Below are 14,195 nucleotides of genomic sequence, written 5' to 3' on the forward strand. Positions count from 1 at the left end.
AAAATGTAGCTGAAATGGAAGAACAAGCCTAAATTTGCAGAAGAAAGCAGAAAGAACAAGTATTTGCTGAATTAAGTTTAAAAAAAGCAGAAATGAGCACAAAAATTTGGAAATTAGCTTAAAAAAATGCTGAAGTGGGGGGGGGGGGGGGGATTGCTGAAAAGTAGCTGAAAAGGCAAAAAGAAGCTTAAACTACCAGAAGGAAGCGGAAAGAGCTGAAATTAGCTAAAAATTGGAATCACCTGAAAAAGCTAAAAACAACATCAAAGGGCCTAATTAGTAGCTAAAAGAGCAGAAAAAGCTGAAACTAGCAGAAAAAAATCCAGAATCTAGCACAAAATAGTGGAAATTATCTGAAAAAAGTTTAAATGTGCAAAAAACAGCTAAAAAGTTGTTAAAAAGGCAGAAAGAAGGTTAAATTCCAATAAGGAAGTAGAGCGAACATATTTTTGATGAATTAGGCTGAAAAAGTTAGAAATAGTGCAAAAAATTTGGAATTAGCTGAAAAAGCTAACAGTATCTGTAGCATAAAAAGCTAAGTAGTAGCTGAAATAGTAGAGAAGGCTGAAACTTGCAGAAATACGCTGACTGGAGCAAAACAAGCTGAAATTACCAGAAAGAATTTAAAGAAGCACAACAATGTTGTAGTTAACAGAAAGACTGAAAGGATCACAAAACAGCTGAGAAAACGGCTGAAATCAGCTGAAAAATAGTTTTAAATTTGCACAAGGAAGCTCAAAGAAGCTAGAACAAAATGTGAAATGAGCAGTAAAAGGTTGTAAACGGATCTAAAGATTTGAAGGATGTCAAATGAGCTTAATTAATTTTCTAGGAGAAAAAGTGACAGCAAAGGCTAAATATTTCAAAAAGCTAAAGTTGCACCAATACAAAACGTCATGGCAGGATTGTCCTGAAAGAGCTGAACGTTTTGATTTATGATTTGTTGAAATAACTTGATTGATAATTGGATGATAATTGTGCCGATAAAAATAAAGAATAAAAATGGATCACAATAGTGTGAATGCTTTCATAACCATTGACACAGTAAAAGAAGCAAGGACTGAACCTAACCGTTCACAAACTCTAGATTTGTCTGAATTACTTCCTGGCATGACTTCTAGGTTAAGTTGCTTTTCAAACAATTACTTTCTGTAATCAGATCTTTTTGTTTTGTCATGGAGGCTTGTTTCTCCCAGTGTCAGCTCTTTGACAAGGCCTCTCAGGCTGTGGTCTGTTTGCTCGTGCTTTTTGATCACTTTGATGCTATTTTCATCTCTTTGTTCGCCGTGTCTTGGCTGTGTCAAACACGTTCTCATCCCCTGCCGCCGTGATTGTCAGTATCTGCTGTCTCAACGCTCTCCCTCAGAGGATCGTCGGCGTATTATTTGGCAGAGGATAATTATTGAGCCACGTCTCAGACAGAAATTGAGCTGCAGAGACTTTCACGAACTTAAAGCTCATTTTGGCTTGAACCTCCAAAAATCTACCTTTCCCTGGTGCGTTTGTTACACGTTCCCTCAAAGATCAGGTCCCAGACTTGTGAGATCCAGAAGCAACCACCGTGAGAAGTTCTTGAAAGAATTTCTTCTGGGCTTGGACCCGTTCAAAAATAATTACTGGTAGTAATTTCTTCAGTTGCTATGATCTTATAGATAGATAGATAGATGGAGAGAGAGATGGAGAGAGAGAGATAGATAGATAGAGAGATAGAGAGCTAAAGAGAGAAAGAGATCAAGACAGAGCGATAGAGAGAAAGACAGAGTGATAGATAGAGATGGAGAGAGAGAGAGCAATAGAGATAGAGACAGAGTGATAGAGATAGAGAGATAGAAGTAGAGATAGAAATAGAGATAGAAGTAGAGAGAGATAGAAGTAGAGATAGAAGTAGAGAGAGATAGAAATAGAGAACTAGAGACAGAGATAGAAATGGAGAGAGATAAAGAGAGAGAGATTGATTAAGAGATACAGTTATAAATATACAAATATATAGATGTATAGATATAGACATGGATATAGATATATAAATATAGATATATAAATGATAGATACAGATGTATAGATATATAGATGGATATAGTTATAGAGATGCATAGATATAGATGGATATAGATATATAAATATAGCTATATAAATATAGATGTATGGATATATAGATGGATCTAGATATAGATATATAGTGGATATAGATATATAGATGGATATGGATATATAGATGGATATGGATATAGATGTATAGATACATAGATAGATATGGATATAGATATATAGATGGATGTAGATAGATATAGATGTATAGATATTGATAGATACAGATAGAAAGGTAGATAGATGTAGGTAGAAAGATATAGATAGAAAGGTAGATGGGTACAGATGGATATATGGATAGATGGCTAGATAGATAGGTACTTTATTAATCCCAGGGGGAAGTTTGAGGCATCCAGTAACATGTTCTAGTTATACAGGAAAAGAAAAAAGCAAATGAAATAATCCCAAAAAGAAGCATAATACAGAAATTTGGAAAAAGAAGATATGTACATGCACAAGGTGTAGGGAGTACTACATTTATGATTAGCCTATATATATGTACTGTATGTGTATATTTATGTATATACTGTATATACTGGTATATATATCTGTCAGTTTATTTACATTTGTAAGTAAAGGTGGCCTCATGGTCCTAAATGTATTTTATGGTTACTAATAGTTTTCTACAAGGGTGAAAGTAGATATAAAGAGTGTAATAGATATTTTAACCTCAAAGCAGTGAATAGAAAGTTACCTGACTTAGAAAATAGTTTTAGCTTTTAACCACTGATCCATGTAAAACAGGATATTGTCAGTTCTCGTAATGACCACAGGGGGCAGTGTTGCCCTGTCATTCGAACAAACTGTCCATGGCTTAGGCACGTTTCATCTATGGCCTCTCTTCCTCTTATCCCTTCCTCTTGTGTGTCCTTGTTATTGTGATGAGCTATGCCTAATTCCAGTGCAACCACCGGACACTTGGAAGCCGTCCCTTCTAATCTGCTCCTGAGTCGAGGCCCTGGTTTGGGACTCTGCCTGACAGCAAGGCCATGGGCAAGACAAAGACTGATTTGAGACTTTGGGATACTCAGGGTCTCCCAAAACGCTGGAGCGGTGGCGTTCTCCCCGCCCTGTTAATCAGCAGTGACACCACGCGAATGGCTAGTCAGTCTGTTCGCAATTAATCTTTTCAACTGCAGATTTAACGCCGTCGCTGGCGCTCAGGGTTGCTGCATCCCACGGAGACCCGTATTTATGTAACGTCATTGTCTTCTGCATCAGTGCAGAGGAGCTTTTAAATTAAATATTGAGTCTAAATTGGTCAGATGGTGGACGCTTTTGTTTCTGCGCAGTAACAACAGCTGCTCAAACACTGCCATTAGATCTAGTTGATTGGCTTTGACTTCATCAGCCGCAGCAATTCAGGCAAAATTGTCATTTATCAGCTGGTATTGTTTTTCTTTTAGATGACCTCGTCCTCTTTGAGCATTCGCTCCTTACACTTTTTAGATATCATGCATCTTTACGTGTTTGCATTAATCACAATGCAGCCCCAGAACATCTAGTTAGGTGTACTCATCAGATGAGAGAGCAAAATGAGATTTTTATTTACATCTGCTCTTTCTGATTTGACCTGGTTTGATGGAATAAAACGAGGGAGCAGAAGCCTCTTGCTCACGATTCTGTCCGTCTTTACCTGGCTTGAAGCAGGCAAAACACTGATGAAAGTGTTCGGGCTAGCAGGTTCTAGCTTTATAGTGCTGGCCCACTGCCAGCTCTCTGTCCATCTTTTCCGTCCGTTTGACTGAGCATGCTCATTAAAACATTGACAGCTTTCCATGGGGGTTGCCAAGGATACCAAACAGAGCTGCCAGGTCCTAAATTTGTACTTGAATGTCTTTTAAAAAATGCACAAACTCACCTAAACACATACGATCCCTTTTGGTTGTATTTTGCTACCACAGACACGTTTTGCTCTTTTTGTCTCTATCGCCTGCCCCCCCCCCCCCCCTCTCTCTCTCCAGATCATTGTTAATCAGTCTCGTCCCATCTTCACTCCACTGGCTGTCAGTGGCTTGTCAGAAGCCCGTCAGAGCCCCTGCAGTCCGTCACACACTGCTGCCATTAATGACATCTGATGACACCCGTCGCTGAAGTCATCCACTGGAGATGACTGGGGACTCAGTCAGCTTGCTGCTTTGAAATTGTTTCTTTTGTTCAGTGTGCGGCGCGCCTCAGGATACGTTTAAACCCAACTTTGCTTTACTTATCTACAGACACTTTGTCTTCCACCTCACATCCCTTTGGAATCCCAATATTTAGACAAATTATGACTTGCAAGGGTAAAATGATGAAATCAAGTTCAAAAGCACGATATTAGAAGCTTTCAATGCAGCTCTGTGAATTCTGTTTTCAGCTGGTAATTCAGCTACAAATGCAGGATTTTTTTGTGCTTTTCTTTAAAAAAATGTTAAATTTACCATCGTGAACAAAAATTGAGCGTATGGTGTGAATGCTTCTCACTATCGTGAGCCAATATTTGTATGTTTTTCAGCATATTTCTCATCCTGCAGTTGTAAAGTTATTTCAACAAATCATAAATCAAAACGTTCAGCTCCTTCAGGACAATCCTACTGTGACTTTTGGTATTAGTGCAACTTTAGCTTTTTGAAATATTTAGCCTTTTCTGCCTTTTTTTCCTCATAGAAATTGAATTGAGCTCATTTTACATCCTTCAGATCTTTAGCTCTGTTCACAACCGTTAACTGCTCCTTTCACATTTGGTTCTGGTTCAGCTTCTTTCAGCTTCCTTGTGCAAATTTAAACTTTTTTTCAGCTACTTTCAGCTGTTTTGTGCTGCTTTCATATTCTTTCTGCTATCTAGAACATGTGTGTGCTTCTAGCTTCTTTCTGTTAATTTCAGCTTGTTTTGCTCCTTTCAGCTTATTTCTGCAAGTTTCAGCTTTTTCTACTATTTAGTTGTTTCATGTTATTTTAAGCCTTTTCAGCTAATTTCACATTCTTTAGCTCATTTCAATTTTTTCCATTTCCTTCTGGTAATTTAAGCTTCTGCCGTTTCAGCCAGATTTCAGCTTTTTTTTTTTGCTAATTCAATCATTTTTCAGATAATTTTCATGTTTTATGCTAATTTCTGCTTCTTTCAGCCTAATTGGACAACCACATGTTCTTTCTGCTTTCTTCTGCTAATTTAAGCTTGTTCTACTTTATCAGCTACCTTTTTAGCATGTATTTCAGCTGTTTTCAGATAATTTCAAGTTTTTTATGGTAATTTTTGCTACTTTCAACCTAATTAACTTATTTATGGTCATTTCAGCTTGCTATGCTCCTTTCAGTTTTTTTTCTACTAGTTATAACTTTTTTTTTTGCAATTTCAGCTAATTTTCAGCAATTTTCCGTGCTAATTTTTAGCAAATTTCTAATTTTTTATGCTCATTATTTAAACGTAATTCAGCAAATGTGTTCTTTCTGCTTTCTTCTGCTAACTTAGGCTTGTTCTTCCATTTCATCTACAATCAGCATGTTTCGTAGCCACCTGTAATTTAAGCTGTTTTTCAGCAAGTTCTTCACCAATAGGCATTTTTGCAGGAAATGCAATTTCTCAAGTTCTTCTTTGTTCACAGACATTTTCTAAATGTTCAAGAAGGCCATACATAAGCTTGAGCTGTTGTTTTAAAGAGATGATTATCATTCAGCTTCTCGATGAGTCTGTTTTGCGCCTCCTGACATGGTCTTCCTGCGCAGCATCTCTGTTCCTTCCCATACAACTCCTTTGTAACAAACCCTATTACCTCCTCACTTGATCCCACTCTCCCTCTTGAATTTGGCCTCTTCAAACACCTGCAACCTGCTCGTCTGAATAGCGGGCTTATGTCAGAGCTCTCGCTGTGCCGGATGCCTTGATTTGCACTCAATCCCTTTTTAGTCGTTCTTTCTCCCAGCGCATTGCTTGAACTTTCACTCCACTTTTCTTTTACCTGTCTCACCGGCTCATTTACTGTCCATCTCCGTCCTCCCGCAAAGTAAATTCCTGACTCTTTTATTGCTCTCATTTTGTCTCCTCTAGAGGAGGAAGTGGAAAACTTTGACGTGTCCAGTCTTGAGGAAGAGGCTCTGAGGAACATTGAGGCTGACAGCTTCTGGTGCATGAGCAAACTGTTGGACGGCATCCAGGTAAGCTTGTGTGTATGTTTAGGAGACTAAAATGGTCTGACTTTGATTCGTAGAATAAACAAAATAAAATAAACCACAGTTTGACTAAAAGTGCCTTATATAATTGTATTAACTTGCCAGCAAACATACAAAATACGACCATTAATTACACTGAATAACCAAATTTTATGCCCTAACAGGTATAAAAATGTGAATAGTCGTCTGTAAATCACTTGTATTCGTAGTGTTTTCATCGTTCTGATGATTATAAAACCAGATGGAACATACGTGTACACCACAGCTTCTTTATATGAGCTTCTAAAATGTACAGAGCAACCCAAGGATGAAATAAAATGAGTTAATAGAAATCTGTTCCATTAGATTAGAAAGACATGCACATGGATTTACAGTCCGAACTCACAGTTTTTACATTTATACCCATAGATTTCCAATCCCTTCCCCCGGTTTGAACCGTACGCACTCACTCCCGACACCTTTTGTGTCTACAGGCAGCAGGTGTTGCGTTTAGTGTCATTTTCTTAGTGGGAACAGATGAAAGCTCAACACCAGAAGTGAGACAAGACATTAAAGATCTACAAATCACAACATCAGGCTGTAATATTCCAAAGCATCAATAGAACTGTCTGAATTTTTGCCTAAACCCTATAACGCTGATGATAATGCTGATGAACTGTTTTAGTTAATTATGTCTTAAATTACAAATCGGACTGGCACCCGTTCATTTTATCACCTCATATTATGGCAATAAAGTGGCCCTGTCTAAACATATTAAATCAAACATTTGTTTCCTTTTTATTATTAATCCAGCAAGTAAAATCAAAACATGCCAGTTTGTATCATTTTCTACAAACTTGTTTTGTGCTGCTTTGACAGTGACTAAACAATTGTTCTGTTTATACTTTGACCCGTTGAAATGAAAACTAGGCTGCAGTGTATGGTCTACTTTTCTGCTGCAGACATGTTTGTAGTTTCTCAGGTTCGATGGGTTATTTAAACAAATCAAATCATGTTAATTAATATTGCATATATAGAAAGTGCTCCATGCAAAACTATAAATACTAAAAAGATAATACAAGATGCTATGGAACAAAACGTACTGTAATTCCCGGACTATAAGCCGCTACTTTTGTCACATGCTTTGAACACCGCGGCTTATACAATGCTGCGGCTAATTAATGGAATTCATTTATTTATTATTTTTGACGGGCTAACGAGCTTCATGCAGTCAAAACATTTAGCCTCGTCACACCTGGGCACTCACATAGCTGCCCAGTACTTGTCTTTCCTGGGAGGCGGGTCCTCGTGACTCAATGAGACTTCCTGTATAAATAAAGGTTTTAATAAAAATAATCTGATCAATGAAATTACCCAACAGGTTACAGTGGGAGAGGAGGGGTAGACCTTTGTACAACATAGTACTTTATCCAGCCCTGTTATGGCAATGTTAAGAAAACATACATAAAAATACTGTACGTATTTGTGTATGTTACCAGCCTGTATTTAATTAAAATAAAATAAAAAATCTTTCAGTGTAAATATCATGTTACAATGTGAACACATGCGGCTTATAGACAAGCGCCGCCTATTTATGTACTTTTTTGTTGTTGTTGGTGGTGTGGCTTACCGTATTTTCCACCGTACACTTTGCTCCACCCTATAAGTCGCTTCAGTCCATATTTGTTTAATAAAGTGGAAAAATCCATAAATATGTTGCTTCGCTGTATTTGTCACATCTATTATGCGTCACCGCTGAAACCTGGAAACGTGGGCCGGTGTTGTGCCAAAAGTCATTCGGCTGCCGCAGGAGCGTACACGGGCGGACTTTAACTAGAATTTAACAAGATTAACAGTTAAAAACAATTGTGTGTTTACTCGAAATTATAGTAAATATGTGTCTCAATCTAACGTTTGCTTAATAAATGCACTTTGACGGTGAAATCAGCTGTATTTCAAAAGCTGATACGTGGAAGGAAACGAGTGCACGCGACGAGTCGCTGTGCAAATTTAACAAGATAAACACCTAAACAACTATTTGTTTGCTTGAAATTATAGCAAAGGTGTGTCTCAGTGTAATGTTTGCTTAATAAATGCACTTTAATGGACGCATGTAAGTTTTGCACAAAACTGTGACTTACAGGCCAAAAAACACGGTATATTCAAGTGCGCTCAATAGTCCGGAAATTACGGTAAATATGATGACATAAAATAAAATGATTTTAAAATGCCAGCTCTCCTACTTTAATAAAAGTCAGTGGGTAAAACTGAAAAATGTTTTTTTGTCTAACTTTCCATGTTACTGAACCCAAATGAAGATCTAGTGTTTGTAGATCTGCACGCACAAATGAACTGAACTGAGGGAGTTGATTTTGAATCCATGCTTACAATTTAATAAACTAAGAGACCGTCTTGATTTTATTTCATCACGACCCCTGGTGGGCTCTGTTGATTCCCTTACATGTTCTAAACCAGGCCCGAGTGTCTGGAGAGCAGATAATCACATACAGACCGCAGCACCAAACTTCATTTTGCTTCGTCACTTCATCCCAAATCCTCTTGGCCACCGGGTCTTCTAATCGACCCGACTCTCGGCGGTCACGGTCGAGCCGTCTGTCAATTCCAACTGTACCAGCTGATGGTGGATTCAGCTTCACTACTGATATTTATTACCCCGTGATCTCTCGTTACTTTGTCGTAGCGCGTCTTTTGCGATGCTGTTTAAAAACAACAGTCTTGACTTGGATGTGACTCTTTAAAGAACGGCCATTTTAGTTAATCTAACTTGATTAGGCAATATGTATTTTGTAAATGGACGGTAAAAGATTAAACAGCCTGAACTGTGTTGGCGATGATTTAACGAGGGGGAAAAACGCAACATGCTAACGGATCACTTTTGTTTGTTTTATGTTGCTCTAATAGATGCATTAAATATTCCTTAAAGCCTTAGACTAAAAGTAATTAATACGACAGAGCATGCATTGTGCATAAAATGCGAGCGTCCTTAAATAACTGTTAAGTAGTTGGTTGGCTATTCATTCAGGAAATTAATAGAGGCTTGTTGCCCCTGAGAGAGCAAGGCAGAGGGAAAAGAGCTCACGAGCAGAGGAAGTAAGACAGAAGAAGAATAGTGTGTGTGTACGGCTGTTGTGCGACCCGTTTGTTTGTTTGTGACCTTGGCTTCACTAATTATGTGCAATTCACCAGGGAGGCACATGTCCCCCATACCTTCTAAACAATCTAACAAAAGCTGAGTGCTTCAGCGCTGTAATTAGTTGATGATCTTTGGTCTGACCTGGTCTACAACCCTCCCACATCCAGTGCTCACTATAACGCTAAACTAAGAGGACGAGGCTGGAGGGGTCTGCGGGTTAGTAGGAGGCAAAGTCTGTCTCACAAATTACATTTGACTGCTGCCCTTTAAGTTTCTCATATGTCCATTACGTTGTGTCCAAGCGGTGCCTCGATGTTGGCTTGTTTTGGATCAACTGGCGTTGTACGAAGAATACTCATGGGACGGTCTCTGGTTTCAAGCTGTTGAAAAATCTGTTTCTAAACCACGGGGTATTTTGATCATATCCTTCTGGGGTTTCAACTTGTTTTTTTTTTTTGCGATACCAGAAATATTAGAGGGATTTTCTCCAGTCATCTGTTTCTACTATTTATCACTCTGCTGTGAATGAAGGTCGAGCTAGAGAAATCTTCCTAAAATTAACCCTTTATTAAATAAAACTTGTTTATTGTTAGGTACCTGTGACTGCTGCCAACTTTAGGCAGAGGTCTCAGCTTTCCAAAACCTACAGTGCATTCCTCTAGAGATGTACATATCCAGTCACTTTCACTCTAATTCACACCTATAGGCATGCAGTCAAAGCACCTGTTTAAAGACAAACCAACAAAGACCCCAACGTCTCTGTTCAATTCAACCTTTATTTATACAGGTTAGTCTCACTGAGCCTTGAGGACTCGATTACAATAGAGGCGTGTTTTTAACAAAGGATGATGACAAGAGTATTGGTTTTTGCCATGAACTTGGCAGCTGGTTGAAGCCACTTGGAGGTCAAGGTTGGTAGGAGCTTCACACATTGACATGTAGGAGGAGATGTATGAAGGCAGCAGACCAAGAAGTGATTTAAAGATGAAAATGCACCAGTGAGAGAGTCTGCGTGAAGTTAATGATGACCAGTTAACCAGTGAATACAGGGTGCAATGATGGGTAAGGTAGTTACACCCAGTTATGAATCTTGGTGCACTGCAGGGTGCTTGTAGGAGCGTTCATGTAAATAATGTCACCGTAGTCAATGGAGGGAAGGAAAGTCACGGTTACAAGGTGTTTCATAACATTCAGAGTTAGACAGGATCTATTTCTGAAAAAGAAACTCCCTTTTGCTTTCAGTTTTTTTTTTAAAGTTTTTGACGTGGATCTTAAAAGAGAGATCCGATTACTTATGTCCATGTAAACATAGCTGGTTCGTGACATTAAAGCAGCAGGTGTAATAGCTGTATTTTTGTCTTTGAACAAAAGCAATTTGATAATTTCATACTTGTTTTGTGTACCAATAAACAGTAGTATTTTCACTCAAGTTTTGATCCGTTGTCAGAATTTCACGTCAGCTCATGTCTAGAATTTTATACCAGCCCAAATGTTGTTTTTTTGCATCACATGGAGGAAGAAAGCTGTAAGTAGGATAATAAATGCCAATAAATATTCAAGTATGAGGATTTTCTCCTGTCAGTTTGTAGACGAGCTACAGTTTGCGGGCTGTTCTTGCAGCTACGTATAATCACCTCGAGGACTCTGGAAACACCGAGTAGCCTTCAGTTTTTCTTATTTCTTCATTATGCTAAATTGTTCATTAGCTGTGGCTTCAGCGCTTTTCTGCTAAGCTTCTGTTTTACCTAAAAGGGAACATTTTAGCTGTCAGTTCACTTAATCTGAGCTGCTGCTTTAATTGACAGCATCGCATCCCCATCTGCTAAAGAACAAGCTGGAATGGAAAGATCCAATGTATTTTTTTTAATATTAGTAAGTTGGATTAGATTCACGATTTATTCTGCAATAAACTTTCATGCCTGTTATTAGAGTTGTAAAGACACAAAATGCTCAGTTATTCCTTTTCATGTGGGTTTAAGGAGTAAATTAAAGTGATTAGCGAGGGTTTCCTAAAGACACCAACTTGTTGGACAATGAGAGATATTATAATTAACTGGCTGAAGTCGTGCATACTGTAAGTCTGACTTTGCAGGACCTTTCTCTGTATGTGAATCACTCATATGATATTAAAACTGCACAGTAATCAGGCACAAACAATTTGCACATCAAGAAGGCAAACATTACAGTAAGCCATGTCTCTACTGCCCGAGCTCTTGGAAAGTAGAGTTCACATTTGTCATGTTTAACTGAATCGTCGTTTATTATTATCCAGTCATGTGACCCATTAAAATGCTTTTAAGCATGACCGTATTTCTAAAATGACCCATCGAGCATCATAATTCTCTCCCCAAAAGTTGTAATGAACTTGAACGAAAGCTTTATTTCAAAACGGATTAAAGTGAAGAGGTGAATGGAGTTTCTACAGATAAGTGCACCGAGACAACTGACCCCCATGACGGCCCCCTCTCTCCAGCAACCAATTATTCTCCTACTGTACTAAACTGCATAGCGCCTCTGGCTAACTTAACTAGTATAACTTATTAAAAAGGTTCTACATGAGCTGTTCTAGCAGTGAGTTTTTATCAGTTTTATTATAAATGCCTCCCACTAAATAGTCCACTCTGTTACATTTTGCTGTAGCCATGTGTCTTCCATTTCCAGCCGACGAGTTTTTCTCTAAACCTGTCATGCCCAAACTGGAAAATGAAGTCAAAACTTTCAAAAGTCCATTATTCTTTCGGCTCACCCCCGAGGGTTCTCAGTTTTTAAAGCCAGCAGATGAGAACCTGCCTTTTATGCTAATGCTGTAGATATGCCTTTTACGGCAGGGGCTCTTGAATGTATTTTTCCTGCCTGAGACCTCACTTTGAGAAATGTGACTTTGCCCTGGGATCTGAACTTTTTCTTTTTTGACAAACTGGAGTCCAGAATCAAAATGTTTCTTTTTCTTGGGGGGGGGGTTAGAGTCCAGTGGTTGGACACACTTCTCTTTGGTTTAACTCTACACAATGTGAATTTAATTTATGAAAACTGCTCAAGTATTACATGGTAAATGGACTGTACTTATATAGTGCTTTTCTCTCTTATTGAGATACTCAAAGCTTTTTACAACACAATCTGTGCCCTCATTTACCCATTCATACAGCACTCTACTATGTCTATACAAAAAGTAATCAGCGCTTTAGATCACATTCATACATCGATGGGACACACATCGGAGGCAATGGTTTTGTTCAATGGTTCAGTGTCTTGCCCGGGGACACTTCGATATGTGACTGCTGGTGGAATTGAACCTCTAACCCTTGCATTGGAGGACGACTGCTCTAACCACTCAGCCATAGCTGCCCATGACCAAAAGTTTTATTTTATGAGGTACCTCCTTTCTTCTTTGGAGCACAAACCAGTCAGAACATACTTGCTTACTGTCGAGGCAAACATCTGTTCCCACTGCGGCAGCTAGAGGTGGGGTTTCCCTAGAGTAGGAACAGGGGTCCGAGGGACAACATCTTCCAGACGGTACCCAGACCAAACCAGACGTCATGTCCTGTTCTTGTTTTCCCAAGGGCTCCAACATCACCTTGGGCTGTCACTCAAAACACACATCAACAGACACTAAAAAGTGTAATCAGCCATCTGTTGTTTGGCCATCTGATATAATTTGTGTATGTCTTTAAATAGTTTGTTTTTAAGCTTTTCTTGTCGCACCCATGCCATAGTAGTGGGTAATTTTTAATGCTTTTAATAGCAGTTCTCAGTTTTTTTTATTATCCCCTGTCATCGCTCATGATTTGACAGATTAAGTAGTAACATGTTTGCTTAGCTGGATAAGACAGAGGTCAGTGACGATGGAAGAGGCAACAGCTGCTGAGATCAAAGGCTGACGCTAGAAAATCAAGTCCAGGAAGGATGGATGGAAACATTTCTGTAATAAAGAATAGTAATAAGTCTTTAGCTTGATTAGAATTGTATTAAACTTGTTCTCTTCGGGTTGAGTTTGAGGTTCTGCCTCAAGTGAAGGAGTTCAAGTACGCGGGGTTTTATTCACGAGTGAGGGAAGAATGGAACGTGAGATTGATAGACGGATTGGTGCAGCGTCTGCAGTATTGTGGACTCTGTCAGTCCATTGTGGTGAAGAGGGAACTGAGCTGTAAGGCAAAGCTCTCCGTTTACTAGTCTGTCTAGGTTCGTACCCTCACCTATGGTCACAAATTCTGGGTAGTGACTGAAAATGAGATCGTGGATACAGATGGTTGAAATTAATTTCCTCCGCAGAGTAGCTGAACTCTCCCTTAGAGATAGGGTAAATAAATGGTAAATGGACTGTACTTATATAGCACCTTTCTATCTTGTCAAGATACTCAAAGCACTTTACAACACAATCTGTGCCTCATTTACCCATTCATACAGCACTCTACTAAGTCTATACTCAGAATAATCAGTGCTTTATCACATTCATACACTGATGGGACACACATCGGAGGCATCAAGGGGCTCATTGTCTTTCCCAGGAGCACTTCAGCAGTATTTCCCCTAAATAACTTGCCATGGTGGGGTGCTCATGTTGTCGGGGGGTGCTGAGCTGTGTGCTGTTTGTACAGGCAGTTTTCAAGCATGGGGGTATGTGTTTCAGCGTGAGGGAAGAAGACCCAGGACACGCTGTAGCCACTACGTCTCTTGGTTGGCCTGGGAACATCTTGGCGTCCTCCCTGAAGTGCTGGAAGAGCTGTGGAAAGAGATGTCTGGACCTCCCTGCTCAAACTGCTGCCCCCGTGACCCGACTTTAGAATGAGCACAAGATAATGGATGGATGGATGGATATGTTTAATGTGAA

At 39.1% G+C, this 14,195-nt stretch overlaps 1 protein-coding gene across 1 annotated transcript in view; it reads left to right on the top strand.

Moving 5' to 3' along the window:
• Nucleotides 1-14,195, top strand: part of tbc1d22a (TBC1 domain family, member 22a) — a 181,191-nt gene that overhangs the window by 85,530 nt on the left and 81,466 nt on the right. The window contains exon 10 of the mRNA XM_037696145.1: nt 6,110-6,216. Coding sequence (XP_037552073.1) covers nt 6,110-6,216 — 107 coding nt within the window. The remainder of the gene's footprint in view (nt 1-6,109; nt 6,217-14,195) is intronic.

Source organism: Nematolebias whitei, chromosome 22 (genome assembly GCF_014905685.2).
Source record: "Nematolebias whitei isolate Nwh7 chromosome 22, NemWhi1, whole genome shotgun sequence".
Taxonomy (NCBI): Eukaryota; Metazoa; Chordata; class Actinopteri; order Cyprinodontiformes; family Rivulidae; genus Nematolebias; species Nematolebias whitei.